General features: G+C 42.9%; 1 protein-coding gene across 1 annotated transcript in view; it reads left to right on the top strand.

Annotated features, from left to right (window-relative positions):
• The window catches only part of COPB2 (coatomer protein complex subunit beta 2), an 88,971-nt gene that overhangs the window by 45,535 nt on the left and 17,666 nt on the right, over positions 1 to 25,770 (top strand). Inside the window, exons 10-14 of the mRNA XM_030216370.1 lie at positions 6,278 to 6,388; positions 10,594 to 10,682; positions 10,776 to 10,882; positions 13,547 to 13,690; positions 15,558 to 15,688. Coding sequence (XP_030072230.1) covers positions 6,278 to 6,388; positions 10,594 to 10,682; positions 10,776 to 10,882; positions 13,547 to 13,690; positions 15,558 to 15,688 — 582 coding nt within the window. The remainder of the gene's footprint in view (positions 1 to 6,277; positions 6,389 to 10,593; positions 10,683 to 10,775; positions 10,883 to 13,546; positions 13,691 to 15,557; positions 15,689 to 25,770) is intronic.

Here is a 25,770-nt window from a genome sequence, read left to right as displayed (position 1 = left end):
AGATAGAAGCTAAAAGAAATTCAGTAACAGTAACTTTTTGATTTAGGGGTGTAGTTGTCATTGTGGGCTACCATTAGAGAATGACACGGGGACAAAGTTTTTATCCCTGTCCCCACCCCATCTCCATGGACTGTTTCCTTATTTGCAGAAGCCTCAAACACATGATTTTATATTTACATCTTTTTATTAAAGTATGAAAAGGAACAATATGCTGTTGTTTAGAAATCACAAATAGAAAACAATGAGAAACTATAATAACACCCCCCCCCTCTCTCTCTACCCTTCCAACCCCAACAATACAACTACTACCCCAAGGAATCCTGATCCATCCTGTTAAAATGTACAAGGGTAGCAAATACAACCTGTTCTGTATGCCCTAGTGGGGGAGAAATATGCCATATGAAGCACTGTTATGATTTTTAAATCTGTGAATGAATAAGTTATCAACAATCTCAAGATTCAGTCTAGCTCTCCTGTCTTCCACAGTCCTTCCTGCAATAGATGTCTTCTTAGAAAATGTACTGTTAGCAGGAATGTACAGGACCCCCCTCCCCCGTGCAGATTTTGCTAGTTATGGCCAGCATTTTTGCTTGTTTTTCCAATAAATCAAAATATTGTCATCTGCATCACTCAAATATTTATGTCCAGTTTATTAACAGGCTTCAAAGTAGAAAATGATACAGGGGCAAAGTTTGTTCTCGTCCCTGTGGTTATCGCGGGTCCTTGTCCATGTGTCAATCTCTAGCTACCATTAAGATGTGTTATTTTTACAACTAACTTGTGCTATTTTAGCACAGGTCCTATTTTATGACACCTAGTTACTAATAACTGGAGTTTACAATAACATAATGAGGAGCATTTTCAAAAAAAGTCCAGTCCAAAAGAAGTCATGCTCGTAACGTCCCAAAAAAAAAAAAAACCCTACTACTAATCATTTCTATAGTGCTGCTAGACATACGCAGCGCTGTATAGTTGATCACGAAGAGATAATCCCCGCTCAACAGAGCTTACAATCTAATTAGGACAGACAAAACAGGACAAATAAGGGATAAGAGAATTACTAAAGTGGGAATGATAAAACATGGATACTAAACAAGTGAATAGGAGTTAAAAGCAACCTCAAGAAGTTGGGCTATTAGCCTAGATTTGAAGACAGCCAGAGATGAAGCTTGACATACTACCTCAGGAAGTCTTTCCAGGCATATTCCAGCAAGATAAAAGGAACGGAGTCTGGAATTAGCAGTGGAAGAGAAGGGTACAGATAAGAGAGATTTACACAATGAACAGAGTTCCCGGGGAGGAGTGCAGGGAGAAATAAGAGTGGAGAGGTACTGAGGAGCTGCAGAGTTAATGCACTCGTGAGTCAGTAAGAGAAGTTTGAACTGTATGCAGAAACTGATAGGGAGCCAATTAAGTGACTTGAGGAGAGGGCTAATATGAGCATAGTGACACTGGTTGAATATAAGTTGTGCAGCAGAATTTTGAACAGATGAAGGGAAAGCGATTGTTTAGTGGGTGACCTGTGAGAAGCTAGTTGCAGTAGTCTAAGTGAGAGGTGATAATAGTGTGGATAATGGTTTTGGTAGTGTGCTCAGAAAGGAAAGGACACATTTTGGTGATAATAATAGAGAAACAACAGGTTTTAGCAGTATGTTGAATATGTGCAGAGAAAGAGAGAGGAGTCAAAGATGACCCCAAGGTTACAAGCTGATGAGAAAGGGAGGAATAGAGTGTTACCTACAGAGATAGACAATGGGGGAAGAGGAGAGGTTGATTTAGGGGAAAAGATAAGAAACTCCGTTTTGGTCATGTTTAGTTTCAGGTGGTGTTAAAGGAGGACTGAGAGAATGGAGTGAGGGAAGGAGAGGTGGAGGTGACTTGGCTGAGAATTCAAGGTTAATCTTGTGAGCCTTATCATAAAAGTACTCAGCTAGAGTCTGGGGAGATAGTGAAGAGGGCGTTGGAGAGGAAGGCACTTTGAGGAGAGAGTTCAGTGTGGCAAAGAGACATTGAGGGTTTGACCCAAGAGAGTTTGTCAAATGGATGTAGTATTCCTGTTTGGCAAGTGAAACAGCAGATTGGAAGGAAGTTAGGAAGAATTTGAAATGTATGAAGTCGGCATGAGCACAGGATTTCAGCCAAAGGCGTTTGGCAGAATCGGGCACAGGAATGTAAGTAGCAGACTGTAGAGGTCAGCCAAGGCTAGGGTTTGGTATGTCTTACAGAACGAGGAATGGAAGGAGCGAGAGTATTCAGAGCAGAGGAGAGAATATTGTTATAGGAGGAGACAGCCTCATTGACAGACTTTGATAACATAGTGGTTGAGAAGAGGTTTGAAACCCTGGAGGACAGAGTAGAAGATTCTCTAGCCTGAAGATTCTTATGTATTGGTGGAGATTGGATGGGACTAGGGGGAGGGGTTTTTTAAGTGTGAAAGTTTTATCAGATGATGGTCAGAGAAGGGAAGAGCTGAGGCAGAGAAACTAGAGAGTGAGCAATTGGAGACGAAGATGAGGGTCAAGATTGTGGCCATTCTGGTGAGTAGGGGTATTGGAGCACAGTTGAAGATTGAAAGAGGATGTTAAATTGAGAAACTGGGAAGCATAAGAGTCAGAGGGATCATTGGCATGAATGTTAAAATCCCCAAGAATGGGGGAATGAGATGAAGGTTCAAGAAAGAAGGAAAGCCATGAGTCAAAGTCAGTGAAAAAGGAAGAAAGGGACTTATCAGGGGGTCAATAAATGATGGCTACTCGGAGAGGTAAAGGAGTGAATAGATGGATAGAATGGACTTCGAAGTAAAAAAAAGCAGCAAGACTGAGGTGGAAGAAGAGGTTGAAATCTACAAGAGGGTGAGAGTAGTAGCCTGACACCACCTCTGCGGCCAACCAGGCGAGGAGTATGGGAGAATAAGTAACCTCCGTGACACAGGGCTGCAGCTGAAGCAGAGTCTTCATGGCAAAGCCAAGTCTCAGGGCAAACAGGTGGAGAGTACAAGAGAGAAAGTGTTTGTGAATGTAGGAAAGTTTGTTGCAGACAAAGTGGGCATTCCACAGAGCACATGAGAAAGGCAGAGAAGGAGAGAGGAGGAGAGGAACAGAAATTAGATTGGAGATATCATGGTGTGACCTGCATTAATAGGATGAGAGTTGATGTAAACGGACAAGGATTGGGATTGATATCCCCAGTGGAGAGCAGGAGAAAGGAGCAAGAGGCAATGGAGAAGAATAGAAGAGGCATTGAGACAGCGACACAGGTGAGATGTAATCAGACAGAATGGAGATGGTTGAATGAAAGGAAGGGAATGAAAGCCAGCAGATCAATATCACAACAAAAAGATTTTATTGAAGATACCGTGTATGAACAAATCAGGGCTGCGTCGGGTTAATTTGAAACCTTCGTAAAGGGACAAATATGGTGCATAAAAGTCAAGAAATTAGATTTGAGATATCATGGTGTGGCCTGCATTAATAGGATGAGAGTTGATGTAAATGGACAAGGATTGGGATTGATATCCCCAGTGGAGAGCAGGAGAAGGAGCAAGAGACAATGGAGAAGAATAGAAGAGGCATTGAGACAGCGACACAGGTGAGATGTAATCAGACAGAAAGGAGATGGTTGAATGAAAGGAAGGAAATGTTGAAGGTTAACAGCTGAGAAAAAGGGAGAAGACAAAAGGGATGGTGAGATGATGGAAGCAGAAGGAGGGCAATATGTTCCCTCGGTATACATGGTTTCAGATTGAGAAAGTGATTGGGAAGGCACAGTGCCAAGAAGAGAAACTGTACAGGAGCCATAATAAATAGGAGAGAAAATGCAAAGTGTATACATGCAATGTTTTTCGGCACCTGGAGCTAAGGACCTGAGTGGATTGGGGTGGACCTGGGAGTCACCCTGGAGAAGGCTGTGAGGATATGCAGATGGGCTGCCAGTCCTCCATAGCACCTGGAAGGCAGCTGGTGGTAGCGTTAGGCACCTGGAGCGAAGGACCTGAGTGGATCGAGGTGGACCTGGGAGTCACCCCGGAGAAGACTGTAAGGATATGCAGCCATATGAAGTCCTCCACAGTACCTGGAAGGTAACTGGTGGTAGCACTGGGCACCTGGAGCGAAGGCCCTGAGTGGATCAGGGTGGACCTGGGAGTCACCTCGGAGAAGGCTGTGAGGATATGCAGATGGGCTGCAAGTCCTCCACAGCACAGGGCCATCTTATAGCCATAATCAAAAGGAAAAACACCTCTAGATTCATGTTTGATTATGGCTTAGATGGACGTTTTTGCACTGAAAATGTCCAAAATGAATAGCCATTTTCCAAACTGAAACGTCCAACTTTTGAATGACACAAGCCAGGTACATGAATATCTTTCAGGTACCGTTTTCAAAAATATGGCCACAGGCATCTCTGCAGAACAGAGGAGTATCCTACTGGTTAGTTCTGGTTGTCTTGTGCCTTATTGACAAAGTAGAAAAAGACATTTAAAAAAATTGTCTCATTTAGGAGCCAGGGATGAATACAAGATGGAGATTCTAGCCTATTGAGCCCTTTTTTTTTTTAAAACATAGATTAGTGTGACCAAGAAAATAAGTACCTTTGTTGGAACATGGTTCTAGAGCAATTGGGAACAGGGCAATTTGGCACGGACATTTCGGAGCAAGCAATTAGTGGTGGACAAATTGGTGCAGACATTTTAGTGTGAATTGTAAGAGAAACAGTGATTAAATGAAACTTTGTAAAGGCTTTATTAAGAAAACACACAATAAAAATCAGTCTTACAAATCGATTGTTGACAAGCAAATATTTTTTTAAAAAGCCAATGTTGATGTTCTCTAAAGGATGGACTATCGCTATAGAATCAATTAAAGCAAATTTGTTTTCAAAAAGATGTGTGAAGGATTCAGCAATGTAATCATTCAAGTTAATGTTGTAGCTGCATTCAGGCAAATAATTCGTAGTTGAACGATTAGCGTAATCCGTCAACTATCGAGATTCTGGTATTTCTTCTTCTGCAAAGAAAGCTGTTCTCCAGCAGCGAGATGTTTCATAGGCGGTTCAAAAAACATGATTTCACCTCTTAGTAGAGTGATTAATGAGACATCAAAAGCTACTAATTGTTCTGTGCCGAATTAGCCGCTATTTTCCATCAACATAGCCGCTCCAAATTATCCTATGATGAATTGTACACACCAAGTTATCCACTCTAATTGCTCAGCACCAAATTTACCAGTTACGTTTCACATCCAGAAGATGTAGGAAGGCGTAGTCCTCACCATAATCTTCCTTCTGAAAGGACGCAAGGAAAATTTTCTTATTGAGGTGAAATGACAAAACCTCTTTTGGAAGGAACCGTGCGCATAGACACACCTGTCTTCGAAAACTGCAGAAAGGGGGTCCCTGCAAGACCATGCCTGTAACTCAGAAACCCTTCTAGCGGAAGAAACAGCCACCAGGAAAGAGTTTGCTCCCAATTGCCCTGACACCTCAATGCTCCGGTACCAATTTGTCCGGCACCAATTGCCTGCTCCAAAATGTCCACTCCCAGTTGTCCTGCCACCTGGGAACATATTTCTAATGGCATATTCCTTGTTTGCTTTTGGAGGCTTTTTTAAGCAATCTGATTTAGAAAAGGAGACAATTTAGCAGGACTTCACAAGCCTTCCAAAGTATATATATGATGGTACAGTATGTGAGAAGACCATTATTATATCATACATGTTAAAGCACCAGTACCTACTAAAGATGTTTCCAAAAGAAATTGCTAGTGCTTTTCCTTTTTCATTTGACTTATTTTTCCTTTTCAATAGTGAGCAGTTTCCTTTTCCTGATCAGCTCCTTTAAGGTGTAGAACTGTTGTGCTTCTTTCTCTCTTCCAGATTGCAAATCCTGCAATATTCCTCCTCATTTCTCCTTTTTCTCACCTTTTTAGCCTAAGCCAAAAAAATAGCCATATCTCCATAATACACAAAGAAAGTGCTTGCCCACAGTGAAGTAACTGGACATGCTCTGGCAGACATATTTTAAAATGGTATTTCTAATAATTCTGGAAAACCTAGCAGTGGAAGATTTAGCTGGAGGATTTCTGTTTGCCTCGGCTGGTTTCTTTTACAGTTGTGTTGCATGCTTCCTGTTACTTTAAGGAACCTGTAGATTACAGAGAGAGTGCATTGAAGGTTTCTTTTGTTCCGTTTTATGTATTTTTGTTTTTGATTTTCTGTTGTACGTATTTGATCCTGTATGTATTTTTGTTTTTGATTTGTATTGAGGTTTTTTTTCCCCTTAGATTTGTCGTGGTGTGTGGAGATGGAGAATACATTATCTACACAGCTATGGCTTTGAGAAACAAGAGCTTCGGTTCTGCGCAGGAGTTTGTGTGGGCCCATGATTCATCAGAGTAAGTGCTGCAGAATATCTAAGTGGTGGGTTTTGCCAGCTGCTTTCTTCACTGTTGATCTTCGTAGCTAGATTCAGACTTTAATTTCTATATATTAAGTCTTTGGCCTCTTTGCTTAGAATAAGCTCAGTAATGCCTGCATGCAGTTTTAAACAGAATGATAGTGTTGTACATGACTAATCTGTGTAAGTGTTACTTATTTCTGGTAAGTGTTTTGTGTACTGTACTTATGTACTTAGGGCCTCTTTTACCAACCTGCAGCAAAAGGGGACCTGCACTGGCATCGGCGTTTGTTTTTGACGCTCACCGAGGCCCCCTTTTACCGCATTGGGTAGAAGGTAAGTATTGCTTTTCTGCATTGGGGGGGGGGGGGGGAGGCCTTACCGCCACACATTGAGGTGGCAGTAAGGTCTTCCGCACTATCCCGGCGGTACCTGTTCAATGGCTGGTGAGGTAGCTCAAGCCCCACCAGCCGAAGAAATCATCTGCCTGAGTCACTCCCTTCCTCCTCATACTGCCTCGGGAATGAGGAAGTCAGCGAGGTGCCTCCTGCCACCAACGCTTGCACTCCCCAAGCATGCCAATTTTGTGCATGTGACTTTATTGCTCCTGAGGCAGCACAAGGAGGAAGGGGACTGCTTTGACAGTGAATTTCTTCGACTGGTGGGGCTTTGGCATTCTCACCAGCAAAGGTATGATATCCAGTGAGGTAGAGGGGGAGAAAATGTGTGCCCCCCCCCAAGTCCTTTCTTCCCCCCCCCCCCCCCCCCCAATGGACTGCTGTCTATGCCCTGCTTTTAATCACACGATTAATTGCGATTAAAATTTTTATTAAGCTTCAGCCCTAGTTCTTACCGCCTCTTGTCGACAAGCAATGCAGACATGGACTTGGGCAGCTTCTTGAAACATCTCTATAAGAGCTGTTTATCTAACTAGCAAACATGCCTGTGGCACGTCAAATATTCCAGCAGTAGTGGACCCCAGTAATAGACCTGTTTGCTTTGCCTCAGAACAAGCAGCTTCCCTGCTTTTGTTCCAGAATCTGCTCCCAACTGCATAGGCTCTGATGTCTTCCTGCTCCATTGGGGAACAGATCTTTTATATGTCTTGACCCCAGTGTCTATACGCCTTTTCCCCACTGCTTCTCTTTGGAGAAAATTCTTCTCAAACTATGTTGAGACCAAGGGATCATGATCCTAATTGCTCCCTACTGGCCACATCAAATTTGGTTCCCTCTTCTTCTAGAGTTATCGTTCAGGGAACCATTGAAGTTAGATCCTTTTCCAACCCTAACAATAGAGAACATGGGGTCCCTCCTCCATCCAGACCCTTGCTCTCTGTCCCTGATGTCTTGGTTTGTGACCACATAGACGTAAATTCTTTAAACCTTCCAGATGGAGTCTCTAGAATACTCTTAGTATCTAGGAAACCTAAACAGAAATGTTATCATTTCAAGTGGAGAAGTCTTTCCCTCTGACGTACAGCCAGAGCACTCAACCCTGCTCAGTGTTCTCTCCCTACCCTTGTGGAGTACCTCCTCCATCTTTCAGATTCAGGACTCAAAACTAACTTGGTCACATTAGTGCTTTTCACTCTAGGGTCAATAATAAGCCAGTTTCCATTGATCCCTTGATAAGTCATGAGAACATAAGAATAGCCGTACTGGTCAGAGCAAAGGTCAATCTAGCCCAGTAGCCTGCATCTAACAGTGGCCAGTCCAGGTCCACAAGCACCTGGCAGAAACCCAAATAGTAGCAACATTCCATGCTACCAATCCCGGGGCAAGCAGTGGCTGCCCCCATATCCATCTCAATAACAGACTATGGACTTTTCCTCCAGGATCATGTCCAAACCTTTTTTAAATCTGGATACACTAACCACTGTTACCACATCTTCTGGCAGCGAGTTCCAGAGCTCAGTATTGTTTGAGTGAAAAAAATATTTCCTCCTATTAGTTTTAAAAGTATTTCCATGGAATTTCATTGAGTGTCCCCTTGTCTTTGTATTTTTTGAAAGAGTGAAAAATAGATTCACTTTTACCCGTTTTACACCATTCAGGATTTTATAGACTTCAATCATATCCCTCCTCAGCCGTCTCTGTTCCAAGCTGAAGAGCCATAACCTCTTTAGCCTTTCCTCTGATGGGGAGGAGTTTCATCCCTTTTATCATTTGGTTGCTCTTTTTTTAACCTTTTCCAATTCCTCTACTACTACTACTACTATTTAGCATCTATTCTTGATCTTATTTTGCATTCCTTTCTTTAAAATGCCTAGCATCCTGTTTGCTTTTTTGGCTGCTGCTGCTGCACACTGGACAGATAATTCAGCATATTGTCTACAATGACACCTAGATCTTTTTCTTGAGTGCTGACTCCTAAGGTGGACCCCAGCATTAGGTAACAATGATTCGGATTATTCTTTCCAGTGTGCATCACTTTGCAATTGTCCACATTAAATTTCATCTACCAGATTCATGAAAGGTATATTTCATACCAGACTTCCTATCAAGCCACCTCCAGTGACATGGAATCTCAATGTCATCCTCACAGCTCTCGTGAAACCTCCAATTGAACCTCTCCATTCCTGTTCGCTAAAGTTCCTCACGTATAAGGTATTGTTTTTAATAGCACTTCTGCCAGACGATTAAGCAAATTTCAAACCCTTGTGGCAGACCCACCTTACATCAGGTTCTACCACGACAGGGTTGTTCTCCAAGCCCACCTCAAATTCTTCCCTAAAGTGGTATCTTAGTTCCACCTCAATCAGTCCATTATACTTCCTGTCTTTTTCCCTAAGCCACATTCTCATACTGGAGAAGTAGTACTGCATACCTTAGACTGCAAGCGTGCTCTAGCTTATTATCTGGATAGTACAAAACCTCATAAGTCCTCCCAGCTTTTTTGTTTTTCGAACCGAACAGATTAGGGATTCCCGTCATCAAATGTACTATCTCGTCTTGGCTGGCTGGTTGTCTGTATCTTATACACATATGCTCAGGCTGGGCTGACTCTTCATGGTTGTGTCACTGCTCACAATGCAAGGGCCATGGCAACTTCAGTAGCCCATATCTGCTCTGCCTCCATTGATTGCTGCCTTGCAAATTTCAATGTGGCCTTCATCCACACCTTTACTGCTCAGTACTGACTGGAGCAGCATTCTAGGCGGGATAGCTGGTTTGGACGAACAGTCCCATAAAATCTTTGCCTCAACTCCACCCCCCTGCCCTTTTTTTCCCAGCAGGCTCACTTTCTCCTTAGTTCTCAAGATTATTATTATGTTTGTGAGCCTAGCAGCTTAAACTGGCTTACTATACTACAAGAAAGGCAGTATATAAAATTAAATAAGTCATAGTGAGTCCCGCATGTGAGAATATCATGCCTGCTTGTCCTCTGAGAAAGCAAAGTTATTTACCTATAGCGGGTGTTCTCCGAGGACAGCAGGCATATATTCTCACATCTCTCCCGCCTCCCCTTAGAATTATCTTAGCTTTAGTATTATACTACTGGCCCCATGCTCAAGCATAGGGCAGGAAGGCACCCTGCGCGTGTATGTTGGGGTCACTACCTCAAAGTTTTAAAGTGACAGTGTATTATGGCAGTGTCTGCACCAGGCTCAGTGGATGACACCACCCACAAACTTGTGGGAATATATGCCTGCTGTCCTCAGAGAACACCTGCTACTGTTAAGTAACTTTGTTGTCCCACTCACAATACACCCCCTTACAAACTGCATAGTAAGAGACTGTGTGTAAATAGTACATTTCTAAAATAGCTGTGTTCACATCATGGTCATTTACATATGTAAATGCTTCATATGTCTTTTACAATTTGTCTCCACTGTCTGCGAAGAGGGATTCAAAATGGTGATAAATGAGGAGAAGACAAAAATAAGTGTTAAGAATGAAATATACAAGCTGTATTTATAACAGGATTCTCTGAGGATAAGCAGGCATGATATTTTCACAATTGGGTGATGTCACCTGATGGAGCCCAGTGCGGACACTGGCAAAATGTATTGCCACTAAGGCAGTGCCCCAACCGCGGATGACAGCCATTTGTGAGAATATATGCCTGCTGTCCTTGGAGAACATCTGCTACAAGTGACTAACTTAACTTTGTCAGGAGATCTCTAAAAATACAGCACAGCGTAGGTGGCTTCTTGTTAAGACAACTTAGGAATAATACTCGTATATCTCTGTCCCTTAGGTATGCAATCAGAGAGAGCAACAGCGCTGTCAAGATATTTAAGAACTTTAAGGAAAAGAAGTCTTTTAAACCTGATTTTGGAGCTGAGAGTAAGACAAGGTTTTTTCGGACTTCTTGTTGTTTTAGTTTTATTTTCCATTTTCAGGCAGGGAGTTGACCTTCTCCTTTGACATGTTTTGCAGGTATTTATGGTGGTTTCCTGCTTGGTGTTAGATCTGTAAATGGCCTGGCTTTTTACGATTGGGAGAACACAGAGCTGATACGCAGAATTGAAATTCAGCCAAAGCATGTAAGTTTTCTGCTTATTTCAAATGATATTACTGGATATCAGGACTCGGGAGAAGTGTTGTAAAAATTTCTTCACAACAACAGTGGTAAATGCATAGAATAGCCGCCCAGTAAAGGTACTCAAGGCAAAAAAAAAAACTCTAGCAGACGGTCACGAAATGTCTAGCGGTTTCCCTGCAGCAACTTAGAGTCTATCCCCAGCACAGTTCAGGTCTGCCTTCATCTGCTGCTTGTGCTCTACACTAGCACCTTCCTCCCACTGTCTGGGTCACAAACGCCTCTGGGTGAGTCTCCTGCTCTCAAATTATCCCCAGTGCTCCCACAGTTCCCAGAAAGCACCCACAGACCCAACACACAAACCACCAGGATTCTTTTATCAGTCCAGACAGGTAGAGGCAATAAACTGAAAAGGAATGTCTATTGTCTTTAAAAATTGAACAATGAACCAAAAGAAGTGCAATCAGCAAACAACAACAGGTAACTGAAATATAGATCAATTATAACACTAAACATTTGTTTACTTCCTGCAATGTATCTGGGGAGATCAGGGCATATATCTGCTCACCAGTTACTACTACTACTATTTAGTATTTCTCTAGCACTACAAGGCGTACGCAGCGCTGCACAAACATATCAAATGTAACTGTTTTACAGGGTTTCAGCAAAGAGCTTTCACACGCTCTTCTCCCGGGCTGAAATTGAAACAACAGCCAGCCATTGCTGGGTAATTTCAAAACTCCAGGCCAATCAGAGCCCAGATCAGTCAAGTTTCAAATAAAAACTGGTTACATCACTGCAAGGCACTTCCTATTATCTGTGTTAACTAAGGAAAAAAATCATTCAATTATCTATAACAGCTTTAAACATAAACATGCACCACCTGCTGGCCAAACTAGAGAAATACACTTCAGAACTAATTTAGGCAGGAAAATATCCAATACATTTTGTTGCCTTAAAACACACTGTTTCTTCACACAGACCAAGAAAGTATAGCATAAGCATAGAGGATCCTTAATTACTAAGAAAAGCCAGAAATCCATTGTAATAGGAAAGAGTAACTGTTTGCATATTCTATCTTTCAGTAACTTTTTGTAGTTTTTCACTTTTCAGCTTTTGAAGAAGGTATTGATTGGCACTGTTTACGGCATGGTTCTTAGATAGTTCTAAGTTTGGATAAAAAGTTATCAGCTTTGTACTGATAATGATGAGAGACATTTGAAGCGCAGGAACTTTATGAAAGAAGAATGGATAGGTATGTGAACATAGGCATCTGTGAGATCCACAGTGACCTACCAGTCATTTTGGCGAAGGACAGGAAGAATTGTAGACATGGTGTTCATTTTTAAATTTTCTTTTAGAATGTAACAGTTTACTTCTCTGAGATCTAAGATAGGGACATAGTCCTCCTTTTTTCTTGGGAATGAGAAAATAATTTGAATAGAACCCTCAACCTTTCTGGCTTGGGAGAACTTCCTCGATACATTTAGCTTGAAGAAGGGAGTTGACTTTGTTTTGTAGAGTAATTAATGGAAGAGGTGGTGGCTGGAAAGATGGAGGGCTTGATGGTGAAGACTGGTTAGCTGAAGTCCCTATCCATTGCACTTGATTGAAAGAACCCATGTGTCCATAATGATCTTTGCCCACTGATGGTAAAAAAGCAGTCAATCTCCCTGCCATTGATTGATTGGGATGGTGTGGGATTGAAGGAAATGGACAGTCAAAAGCTAGGCAAAGGTTTTTGCTGTGTTTGAGGAGTTGGTTTTTTTTTAGGTTTACACTCTCTAGTACATTGCCTAGGTATTTGATTAGAGAATTGCTTGTAATGAGACTTGCTGTAAGGAGTAATACAAGAAAATATTTCTTTGCTCAAATGGTGGTAAATCATGGAACAGCCTCTCTACTATTAAATTGATTCAAGACAAGTATTGCTGTTGCTGTTGAGAATTTTTGAAATATTGCCTGGGACACAGAAGGTGGATGTTTTAAGTATCCAACAGAGCAAGTAACCAGCTGTTATCCTGTTTGAGAAGGTTCTGCTTTGACTGCCATTTCGGGATAATTCCTCTCATTGTTAAGCAAGATAGCACCACTTAATTGGCTTGGTTCCCAAGAACGGCCTTGAAGAAAACATTCAATGAAAAAGTACAAGATAGCATCTTCTGAGTAATGTACAAAGCTCCTCAGTTACAATTCAGATTTAGAAGAATTTTGTTTTGGGGGGCGGGGGTGGCAGGGTGCAAGTGGAGATGGAGGGAGGCCTGGATGGTAAGGATGCAATTGATAGAAAACATGCAGCCCATCTTAAATGAGCCCATGTTTATTTTTATTTTTTTTATTTATTTTTGTTACATTTGTACCCTGCGCTTTCCCACTCATGGCAGGCTCAATGCGGCTTACATATTATATACATGTACTTATTTGTACCTGGGGCAATGGAGGGTTAAGTGACTTGCCCAGAGTCACAAGGAGCTGCCTGTGCCTGAAGTGGGAATCGAACTCAGTTCCCTAGAACCAAAGACCACCACCCTAACCACTAGGCCACTCCTGATTATAGTTGGTCCTCCATCTTGATTATAATCTGTAGCTTCAGCTAACATAATCTGTTTCTTTCACATTTCCTGAAATTAAAGTATTATTTGCTAAAATGTGTCTTGCTTTGTTTTAGATTTTCTGGTCAGACTCTGGTGAGCTTGTTTGTATTGCCACAGAGGAATCATTCTTCATTCTAAAGTATCTGTCTGAGAAAGTGGCAACTGCACAGGAAACACACGAAGGAATGAATGAGGATGGCATTGAGGATGCATTTGAGGTAAGACAGATCAATAATCCAGAAATGATAGAGTGACTGAAGAATACCAAACAAGAACAGGGCTGTCACATTTGCCAGTCAAGACATGCACTTAAAGTGTCTGTGGAAAATGCTTGCATAAATCTACCCAGCTTTCTTCTACCTATCCCTTGCTAGATATTCAAGCATTCTGTTATAACATTCAAAAACATCTAAAGACCCAATGGAGCATGAAATCTAAATTATGAATTATAATGAATATCTTGTATATTTTCTTCCAAATGTTTTAAACTTTTTTTTTTCCTCAAATGTAGCAACTGCAGTGGAATGATCTCATTGTTAGATAATGACAAGAATTTCTAGTTCCTGCTATAAAATGCTAAGCATGTGCCATTTTTGTCCATTCTTTTATCATTCTTTCATGGACTCCTAGCCTCCCTTCTGGTTAGGCCCTGTAAATAACATGACTGTGTGAGATCCTTCAATTCTCCTTACTCATTCACTTAATTATTATCACTGTTTTACATTTATATACTCACTGAAAATATTTAGAACCTTGTTTTGCACAGAATGTAGAGATTTCAATTGAGACGTCTGAGTTGGGACTTTTTCTCAGTTCAGGTGGTATTTTAGATGCAAAGCTTTTTCTAAAATACTTGCAAGAGTGCACGTGTATTTGCTGGCAGTTGGAGTAGCCATTGTACAAATATACCTGTTGAAAAAGTGAATGGCATGAACACAGTGCCTTCCAAATGCAGGTGTCTGCACTTAACACAAGAAAGTAGCACCACCTCCACATGTAATTGCCCCATTTACAAACCTACCCATGGGTAAGTGCTGACCAAATGAACTCTAACAGGCTATTTACAAAATATACATCACTAAAGGAAGAACACTGAAAGGATCATCAAAAAGAACTTCCAAGCACACCTGGATAAGTTACCTATACATGTTACATCTTATGAACTCTAGAAAGAATCTCTCTGGCACAATGTGAGTGTTGGCAGTAGTAAATTTTAGAGACTGAGATCATGGACACTGGATTAGGAATGAGGTTCATTCCTGTCATGGTATGTGCAAAACTAACCCATTTAATGCCCCCCCCCCCAAAGGAATATCAAGTAATGCTGAGAGAAACAAAAGGAGAAATCGGAACGGCAGAAGTAAAAAAAAGCCAAAGATGTAAAATGAGGTGACAAGACTCTTTAGGTATATCCAAGAAAAGGAGACAGACCATGGTGGAATTCTAAAACTGAAGGATGCTGAAGACAGATATATGGACTAGATGGACCATGCAGGTCTTTTTCTGCCGTCATCTACTATGTTACTATGTATGTGGGCATTAGGTGAGAGGAGAGAGATGTGGTATTTTAGTGACCGTGTGTGGGCATGAGTGCAGTACATTATATGGGTTGTGTGTTGAAATGTTTGTGGATGTGTGACTTTGGAATCGTGGGGGAGGAGGCTTTAAAAGGACATTTTGGAATCATCCACTGCCAGCTGCCCTACCTGGCTACTCATGGTGTGTTTGGCAAAGTGCTGGAAGGGTTGGGTGGAGGAAGGACTTTTGGATTCAAGCATCAGTCAGTATTGTAACAAATCTAACAGCTTCTATCAGTTTCCTGTAGAAAACTATAGGAATTTATTTTCTTTATTATTGTTATTTGTAAGGTTTAGTTGTCTGAAAATATAACCTAATATTTCTGGTTTTCCAATTGATTTGAGATTCAGATTTTCCTCCCGCATACCAGATTTGGTAAATTTTTCTATTCTTTAGAAGTTTACTGTATATACCAATGAGTGGACAGACAGGTATTGATATCTTTTTATGTAATTCTTTCTAATCTTCTGTATGTTGAAAAGTGCAAAAATCTCATTTTTTTTGCAGGTTCTTGGTGAAATTCAAGAGATTGTAAAGACAGGATTGTGGGTAGGCGACTGCTTTATCTACACCAGTTCTGTGAACAGATTGAACTACTATGTTGGAGGAGAAATAGTCACTATTGCACACTTGGACAGGTAACAGGTTCAAATAATATTTCCTTGGTATAGTAAACTTTAAGCAAATTTGGCGAAGTATAGTTCCTATTGGAATAGAGTAAAGGTCCAAATGCATTCTTTGTGGGCACTTTGAGAGTAATTCTATAAACAGACACCTATGCTATAAAGGAAAGTTGGTGCCTACTTTCCTTATATAGAATATTAGCATAGCCAGGTACAGATGCATGATTGTGTTCAGTCATAGAGCTGATGTGAATGATCATGCCTAGATGCTGGAAATATAACAATAATTTATAGAATATTATGCACACAAGTGTGAGCCTGCTCAGACTTCTCCCATGTGTACACCCACCTGTCAAATATGTGCTATGTATATATTTACAGAATAGCGCATAAATGGATTTTCAGCATTTATGTGCATATGTATCGATTTTTATTCTAGTCATTTATGCACATATTTCTCACATATCCCTTGAATGTCTTCTTTTCGAACCTAGACCTAGCCTTTTCTGGTTCCTTTTCACATATTGAACAGAAGTCGGGGCCACTTTGGATCCAAAAGAGCTGAAGGAGAGCCTCCAAATATCTCCTCACGTGGGGCTGCAACACTGTTGACCAGTGTGTGTCAATGACATCCATCCGTACCAGTCCACCTTCAAACTTTGCAATCCCTTTGACTATTGAGAATTGTCCTGCCTTCAACCATGTACTTTTTTCCCCCATCCACTTCTTCTAACTGTCTGGAGCTTACTTAGGCAGATATATCAGAACCACACCAAAAAAAAAAAAATCCCAGAAAGATGATGGGGGCCACTCCAGAGGTCTCCAGGTGCCGCCGTTGTTCCCCAGGCCTTGCATTGAAAAGCACTGCCCTTTAGGACCAGCCTGTGTTCATTTCTCAGAGGAAGCAGAAAACACAAGCTGTCAGCTGAGAAGGATGTTGTGGAGACACTGTTCACAGCTCCAGGAGGGGAGTTAGTCATAGTTGTAGTGTAATGGAAACACATAGGGCAAGATGCTCAAATGTTGCCGTTAAATACTGCTTGCATCTATATCTGCAGTTGGTGCTCAAAGACATTTGCATGCAAATGAGATGCTTGGAAATTCTGTAAGCAGCTCGGTAGGGATAGTGCCTAGCACATGTTTAGAACCATCTTGAGGTAAGTGCCCGGGGGAAAAAAGTCGACAATCGTATCATGGGCATGCGTCCTAGGTATACATACTACTACTACTACTAAACATTTCTAGAGCGCTACTAGGGTTACGCAGCGCTGTACAGATTAAGAAAAAGGACAGTCCCTGCTCCAAGGAGCTTACAATCTGATGGGTGAAGTGTCAAGTAGGGGCAGTCCAGATTTCCTGAATAGAGGTATGGTGGTTAGGTGCCGAAGGCGACATTGAAGAGGTGGGCTTTTAGCAAGGTTTTGAAGATGGGCAGGGAGGGGGCCTGGCGTATGGGCTCAGGGAGTTTGTTCCAGGCATGGGTGAGGCGAGGCAGAAAGGGCGGAGCCTGGAGTTGGCGGTGGTGGAGAAGGGTACCGACAGGAGGGATTTATCTTGAGAACGGAGGTTACGGGTAGGAATGTAAGGGGAGATGAGGGTAGAGAGGTAGGGAGGGGCTGTAGATTGAGTACATTTGTAGGTTAAAAGGAGAAGCTTAAACTGTATGCGGTACGTGATCGGAAGCCAGTGAAGTGACTTGAGGAGAGGGGTGATATGAGTGTACCAGTTCAGGCGGAAGATAAGACGTGCAGCAGAGTTTTGAACGGACTGAAGTGGGGATAGATGGCAAAGTGGGAGGCCAGTGAGGAGTAGGTTGCAGTAGTCAAGGCGAGAGATAATGAGAGATTGGATGAAAGTTCGGGTGGTGTGCTCAGACAGGAAGGGGCGAATTTTGCTAATGTTATAGAGGAAGAAGCGACAGGTCTTGGCTATCTCCATTGTAACAGTGCTGTGGGACATACACATATGTAATACATGCACACAGTACATTTCACACATAAGTGCAGATGTTAGCACATGTTCCACAACAACATTTTAATCTACTGTTACACATGGAATACACACATTATATAGTGGAGGAGTGGCCTAATGGTTAGAGCAACGGTCTTGAAATCCAGAGGTGGCCGGTTCAAATCCCATGGCTGCTCCTTGTGATCTTGGGCAAGTCACTTAACCCTCCATTGCCTCAGGTACAAACTTAGATTGTGAGCCCTCCTGGGACAGAGAAATATCCAGTGTACCTGAATGTAACGCATCTTGAGCTACTACTGAAAAAGGTGTGAGCAAAAATCCAAATAAATAAAATAAATAAATATGCACATTACATATTTAACACACATGTGCAGATGCTATTAAAAAATGCAAGCAGACTGCTCCACCAAGAAGTCACCCTCATGCAACACCAACTCCAGACTGCCAGAACAGTTCGAACATTAAAGGTAGGCACTCCTTTCTGTGCATCATACGGAATGCTCATTTTAATACTAATGAGCTCGTGATACATTTTCGTTGGACTATTGGTAACTGCTACCGTGAACGGTAAAAGCGACGCAGAACCCCTTTGTGCATTTAGATGCTAAATAATGTTTGCACTAGTTCAGCTACTACCAGCCTAAATCAAGCGTTGCAAGCACACTAAGCTTTGAAAATTCCAAGGACATGAAATGGAGGAAAATTACAAGGTAATTATAAATGAAAGCTTATTACACCAGACCACAGCCCTGATTCTGATTGAACTGGAAGCCCAGGAAGCGTGAATTAATTGTCAACACCAAAGAAAGGACAGAGTACTATAACAGCTCAGTGAATCAAGGGAATATTAATTATGAAGAACAGGCATATACAGTCATTGAATTGCTTCAGACACCATTATGGCCATTGCTGTAAGAAACCTTACCTAACCCTGTACAGATTAGTTTTGATGATTCTGTATAAATGTATATGTGCCAGAGGTGTAAAATTTGAGATGTGGAACCCTGTGCAATTTTTTAAATAGATTAACTACAACATTTGTATCAATTTAACTTGTTTTTACAATATTTTACCTTAATTGGAAGTTTAGTAGTAATAGACTTAATTGTGCAAAATACGTGCTAAGCATTATTCTGTAAACAGTGCTCCAAATTTATAGAATAGTGCTTACTGCCGGGATTTGGGCATGAGGATTTATACCAACTGAACCCTGGTGTAAATTCCCACACCGAAATTATGCACGGATCCCACAAATTGTATAACACTGTTTTGAAATCCTAGAAACGTACTTCATTCGCCTGTGCCCCTCTCATGGCCATGCCCCCTTTTCAGGTCCGCACAGAAAAATTTATGTACACATCTTTTTAAAATAGCAACTAAAGATATGCATGTAAATTCAAATTACCACCAGTTAACACCAAAAATGGTTAGTAATCAATTATCAGCGCTAATTAGCTTATTAAGCAATTAAATTGTGTACAATTTTGATATCGGGGTAGGCTATCCACCTAAGTGGATGAAAACAAAATCCCATGAGGTAAAGATACAGATTTAAAAAAGTGGGAAGTGCACCAATGACTCCAGGACGCTGAAACTGTGGTGGTATATAAAGGAGCAAACTTTATTGTAGACTCGACACAGTACTGTGTTTCGGCCACAGGCCTGCCTCCGCTATACTTCAGTTTTTAAATCGCAAAGGTCTTTGACAAGACCAGCCTGTATTGGGAACATTTTTTCACATTACTCAAGACTCCTGGAGCAGGCCTGTGGCCGAAACACAGTACTGTGTCGAGTGTACAATAAAGTTTGCTCCTTCATATACCATCACAGTCTCAGCATCCTGGATTCATTGGTCCACTTCCCACTCCAATTTTTTATCTGTACAAGTTTGATTAAAATACAGATAGACACACACACACACACACACACACACAGGGCCGGTGCTAGGGTTTCTGGCGCCCTCCTGCAGCCTATTAGTCGGTGCCCCTACCCATCCAGGGGCGTGATCACTATGGCTCCACCCCTGCAGTAGCCACACCCCTTTTACCAGCCATAGCACATATAAACAGGCATCATTGAAAATATTACACCATTATAGGATTCTGCTGCTCTCTATCTGCCCTCTTAACTTCTTTTCCAGGGCTTCCTTTCCATTTATATCTTTACTTTCCTCCTTTCTTCTTCATTTCTTGCCCTGCATCCATAAGTAAAAGCTGGGTCCTCCGCAGACTTGACTGGAGGAGGTATAGAGTGGATCCTGCTTCTGCCTATTTTCTCCATTCATGCGCAGTTCTTCTCCTCTCTTCCTTTTCCCTCATCTCATCTTCTTCCTCTCTCTTCCCTCCCCCTCCTCCATGTCCAGTATTTTTCCTCTCCCCCCCATCTATGTCCAGCATTTTTCCTCTCCCCCATCTATGTCCAGCATTTCTCCTCTCTCCCCTCCCCTCCATCCATGTCCAGCATTTCTCCTCTGTCTTCCCTCCCTTCCATACATGTGCATCTCCTTCCTCTGTCTTCCCTCCCCTCCATCCATGTCCAGAATTTCTTCTCTCTCCCCTCCATCCATGTGCATCTCCTCTGTCTTCCCTCCCCTCCATCCATGTGCATCTACTTCCTGTCTTCTTTACCCTCCATCCATGTCCAGCATTTCTTCTCTCTCCCTTCCCCTCCATCCGTGTGCATCTCCTTCCTCTCTTTCCTTCCCTCCATTCCTGTCCAGCATTTCTTCTCTCTTCTCTGTCTTCCACTCCATCCATGTCCAGCATTTCTCCTTTCTCCCCTCCCCTCCATGTGCATCTCTTTCCTGACTTCCCTCCATCCATGTCCAGAATTTCTCCTGCCCTCCCCTCCATCCATGTCCAGCAACTCTCCTCTCTCCCCTGTTCTTCCCTACATCCATGTCCAGCAACTCTCCTCTCTCCCCTGTTCTTCCCTACATCCATGTCCAGCAACTCTCCTCTCTCCCCTGTTCTTCCCTATATCCATGTCCAGCAACTCTCCTCTCTCCCCTGTTCTTCCCTACATCCATGTCCAGCAATTCTCCTTTGCCCCCTATCCTCACCATCCATATCCAGTGACTCGCCCCAGCCCCCACCTGCCCTCCCTCTTCTCCCCTAACATCCCCCTTTTTGTTCCTGCCGCCCTGCGGGGTTTAAATCTTTTATTTTACTTCAGTCGTATCGGCAGCGTCCGCATCAGTGAAAACAGCGGGCTTGTCTCTAGCTTTCCCTTCCTTCTCAGTGTCCCGCCCTCGCGGAAAGAGAAAATTACTTCAGAAGAAGGCGGGATACTGAGAGGTAAGGGAAGGCTAAAGACGAGCTTGCTGCTTTCACTGATGCAGCCGCCGCCGCTGCAACTGAGGTAAAATAAAACATTTAAACCCCCAGGGCGGCAGGAATGAAAGGACTACTACTACTACTATTTAGCATTTCTATAGCGCTACAAGGCGTACGCAGCGCTGCACAAACATAGAAGAAAGACAGTCCCTGCTCAAAGAGCTTACAATCTAATAGACAAAAAATAAAGTAATCAAATCAATTAATGTGTACAGGAAGGAGGAGAGGAGGGTAGGTGGAGGCGAGTGGTTACGAGTCAAAAGCAATGTTAAAGAGGTGGGCTTTCAGTCTAGATTTAAAGGTGGCCAAGGATGGGGCAAGACGTAGGGGCTCAGGAAGTTTATTCCAGGCGTAGGGTGCAGCGAGACAGAAGGCGCGAAGTCTGGAGTTGGCAGTAGTGGAGAAGGGAACAGATAAGAAGGATTTATCCATGGAGCGGAGTGCACGGGAAGGGGTGTAGGGAAGGACGAGTGTGGAGAGATACTGGGGAGCAGCAGAGTGAGTACATTTATAGGTTAGTAGAAGAAGTTTGAACAGGATACGAAGGAGGGCTGTCGGGGGAGCTGAGGGCAGATGGACTGGTAGGATTTGAGAGCTGCCTGCTGGTGAGCGCCTGGGCGGCGGTAAGTATGGCTTGTGGCACCCTCCAGAGGTTGGCGCCCCCCTGCCATGCTTACATATCTTACTGGGTTCCGCCAGCCCTGTATATATTAGGGCAGTTTATTTAACATGATTAATCGAGATAACATTTTTAACTTTCACTAATAATTTTACCTCGATTAATCTCATCATGCTGATCTCTCCTATAAGGAGGAAGAAAAATGGCAGAAAGTTGAATGTGATAGATGTTGTTATGGGGAAGAAGTGTAGGAGAGAACAGTGGCGTAGCCAGACAGCCAATTTTGGGTGGGCCTGAACCCAAATTGGGCAGGCACAAAATTTTCTCTCTAACCCCCTCCCCCAGCATTTCCCAACTCAAAAGATAAATACTTTAGCTGATGAAGATCCCCAAGCTCTGTCACCTGAAAACTTCCACCAAAGATGGCCAGAATTTACTTTTACCAAGCTTGGTCGGAAGCAACAACTCCTTGAGCCACCGATAGCGGCACCCCATGCATGCTTAGTTGTCAGTGGCTCAAGGATGCTGCCCCCATCTGCCAAGCTCAGCAGAAGGGATTTCTGCCCACCTTCAGTGGAAGTCCTCAGCTAGCAGGACTTGGGGATCCCCACCAGCTACAGCAAGGGTAAGGGCTGCTGTTAGCCATGCTGTGGCCCAGGGCAGAAAATAAAGAAGCCTTCTCCTCTTTAATCTCCCCATCTGCCATTACAGTCTCATACTGACAGATCATCACCAAATACAGAACAAGGGTAACAAATTAGAAATAAAAATATGTAGACAAAAATTGAACTGAGAACCTCAACATTTAGTGCAACACTGGAGAAATAAAAACAAAAATGCATTTCCTTTTCTACTGAACACAACAAAAATGAACATATTCCATTTAAAACATTCAAAATAAAATTATTTTTCTCCCTTCTGTCCCTGGATCCAATATCTCCCTCTTCCCCCTCTCTTGTGCAGCATCTCTCCTTCCCTTTGCTCCACCTCTATGTCCAACATCTCTCCCATATTGTCCACTATCTTTCTTTCTTTCTTTCTTTCTTTCTTTCTTTCTTTCTCTCTCTCTCTCTCTCTCTCTCTCTCTGCCTTGAGCCCATGGTATAACATCTTTTTCTCTCCCCTCCAGCCATGTTCAATATTTCCCTCTCTCACTCCCTTCCCTCCACTGTTATGTCCAACACTTTTTTCCTCTATCGTCTGCAGCTTTTCCCTTCCTCTCCCCACCACACCCATATCAAACAATTCTCCCTCTTTTCCTCCTGCATCTCTCCCCCCCCCCCCATGTCAAACAATTATTTCTCTACCCCACCGTCTCACTCACTCTCTCCACCCCACCCTCTCTCATGGGGCAGGCCCAGGGCAAGGACACTGATGCCCAACCACTAGTTTCTTCTCCTGGCCACTGATCTAGTGTGGCGGCCTTGAGGAATTGCTGTAAGGCAGGTTTCATGCCCTTCCCTGCCTCTCTCTCCACCCCTGCGTCCCACCGCACCTGCAACGAAAATGCTTGTCCTCCCCGCCGGCGCTGCCTCGGTCCCTGCACGCTACCCTGCCTCTGTCCCTGCCTGCATTCTTTTTTTCGATCGTCGCGTCGCCAGCAGCGCTGCCATTCACTCAGGCAGCTCCGCTCCCCTCTGCCGCGTCCATCTGGCCTTACGTAAACAGGAAGTGCGTCAGAAAGAGCCGGATGGACATGGCAGAGGGGAGCAGAGCTGCCTGAGTGAATGGCAGTGCTGCTGGCGATGCGACGATCGAAGAAAAGAATGCAGGCAGGGACAGAGGCAGGGTAGCGTGCAGGGACCGAGGCAGCGCCGGCGGGGAGGACAAGCATTTCGTTACAGGTAAAGCTGTTGATGGCCGGAGAAAAGGCAGCGCGCGACATGCGAGGGATGTTGGGTGGGCCTGGAGGGAAAGTGGGTGGGCCTGGGCCCGTCCAGGCCCACCCCGTGGCTACGCCCCTGGGAGAGAAAAGAAATAGGAGACAGAAGACCCTGAAAATAGAGTTCAGAGCACAGACAGAGGAAAAGAACCAGAGACAGGGAATAAGATGATTAGAAAAATAAAATCACCGGACAACAAAGGTAAGGAAAATTATTTTATTTTATTTTTAGTAACTGAAGTACAGTATGTCAGTTTTGAGAATTGACATCTGCAGTCTATATTTTGAACTAATTGATATTCACACTGATGGTGTGCATGAGCTCCACATTGTATGACATTCGGAGGATGCCAAGCTCCGCATTGTATGACATTCGGAGGAATATATCATAGACAACTTTTGAAAACATCAGACGTTTGAATTTTGTGTGTAGAAACCTCTCTTGTCATTGGTGTGACCCCCTGACGCAGGTGCGGTAGCACCGAAACACGACCTGTGTCGGGTCTTTCTTCAATCAAAGTTCATTATTAAAGGATTTTAAAATAGAGTGACCTCCCAACTCAACGAATTCACTCAAAAATTCTCTATTTTACATGAATCACAATTGAGTTTCCGACCTGCACACATCACAGAAACAGTACTGTTCACCCTGATATCCAGGTTCAAACAGGAAATTTCAATTGGCAACAAAATACTTCTTCTGCATTTCGACTTATCTAGTGCATTCGACATGGTAGACCATACTATTCTCACAAAATTACTGGACAAACTAGGGATTGGCGGAAACATCATTAAGTGGATAAAATGTTTTATCACTACCAGATCATATCAGGTCAAATCAACCTCATCAATATCGCCTGCGTGGTCATTAAAATGCGGAGTCCCCCAAGGCTCACCTCTATCCCCGATCCTCTTCAACCTTATGATGATTCCTCTGGCCAAATCCCTATCCAAATCAGACCTTAATCCTTTCATCTACGTTGATGACGTCACAATATTCATCCCTTTCCAATCCAACCTTACTGAAATTTCGGAGAAAATAACCTCTACCATGAACATCCTATCATCCTGGGCCAACGCTTTCAAGATGAAAATGAACAAAGAAAAGACCCAATGCCTGATCCTCTCATCACAACACGCTACTCTGCTCCCAACCACCCTGAACACCCCAGACATTACAATCCCAATATCTAACAATCTAAAAATCCTAGGAGTAACACTAGACAGCCACCTAACCTTGGAAACTCATGTAAAAGCCACGACAAAGAAGATGTTCAACATGATGTGGGTATTGAAAGGAGTAAAACCATTCCTCCCACAGAAAACTTTCCGCAGTCTAGTACAATCCACAGTACTCACCCATGCCGACTACTGCAACAGTATCTTCATCGGCTGCAAAGCCCAAATCCTGAAAAAACTCCAAACCACCCAAAACACAGCAGCCAGACTCATCTTTGGCAAACCACGATTTGAAAGTGCACCACCACTTCGTGCAAAACTTCACTGGCTCCCTATCAAGGAACACATAAACTTCAAAGCCCACACAGTGATCCACAAGATCCTCCATGGCGAATCTCCAAGCTACATGAACAACTTGATCGATCTTCCAGCCAGGAACGGGTCCAAATCTTCTCGTACCTACCTTAATCTCCATCTTCCCAATTGCAAAAACCTCAAATACAAAACCTACTATGCATCCAACTTCTCTGTTATAGACAGCCAACTCTGGAATGCAATATTTCGACACATCCGAACAACTAGTGAACACCTACCCTTCCGAAAGCTGCTGAAAACTTACCTCTTCAGACAAGCTTACCCAAATCACCCAACTTAATTCTCGAACTTAACCATGCTACCCATACTCCAGTCCTGTCCCCCACATCTCTCCCAATTGTCCTACTCCTTACAACTGGATCATCTCTGTTATACTTCGTACCATACTCTGTGTACCTTGTACCTTACTTTGTGTTATCTCTATGATACTCTGTACCATATCCTGTAAGCCGCACTGAGCCTGCTATCGAGCGGGAAAGAGCGGGGTATAAATGCCATAAATAAATAAAAGAACTGTGTTCCCTTCGTTTTTAAAGGCCCTTTGCGCTGTTTTTTTCTGCTTGGACTCTTTTTGTACTTAGTTCCCTCTCTTTGTTACACTATACTACACAAGTGAAAATGTGAAGGGGCCACTTGTATGGGACCAAGGACACGATTAAAAAATGTAATTGCGACCGTCCGTGCGGTTAAACCCTTTCATCAATAAACAGCCCTAAAATAAAAATGTAATTGCGAC

The sequence above is a fragment of the Microcaecilia unicolor genome, chromosome 10 (assembly GCF_901765095.1).
Source record: "Microcaecilia unicolor chromosome 10, aMicUni1.1, whole genome shotgun sequence".
Taxonomy (NCBI): domain Eukaryota; kingdom Metazoa; phylum Chordata; class Amphibia; order Gymnophiona; family Siphonopidae; genus Microcaecilia; species Microcaecilia unicolor.
Note: the sequence above shows the minus strand (reverse complement) of the source record. Positions and strands in the feature narration are given on the sequence as shown.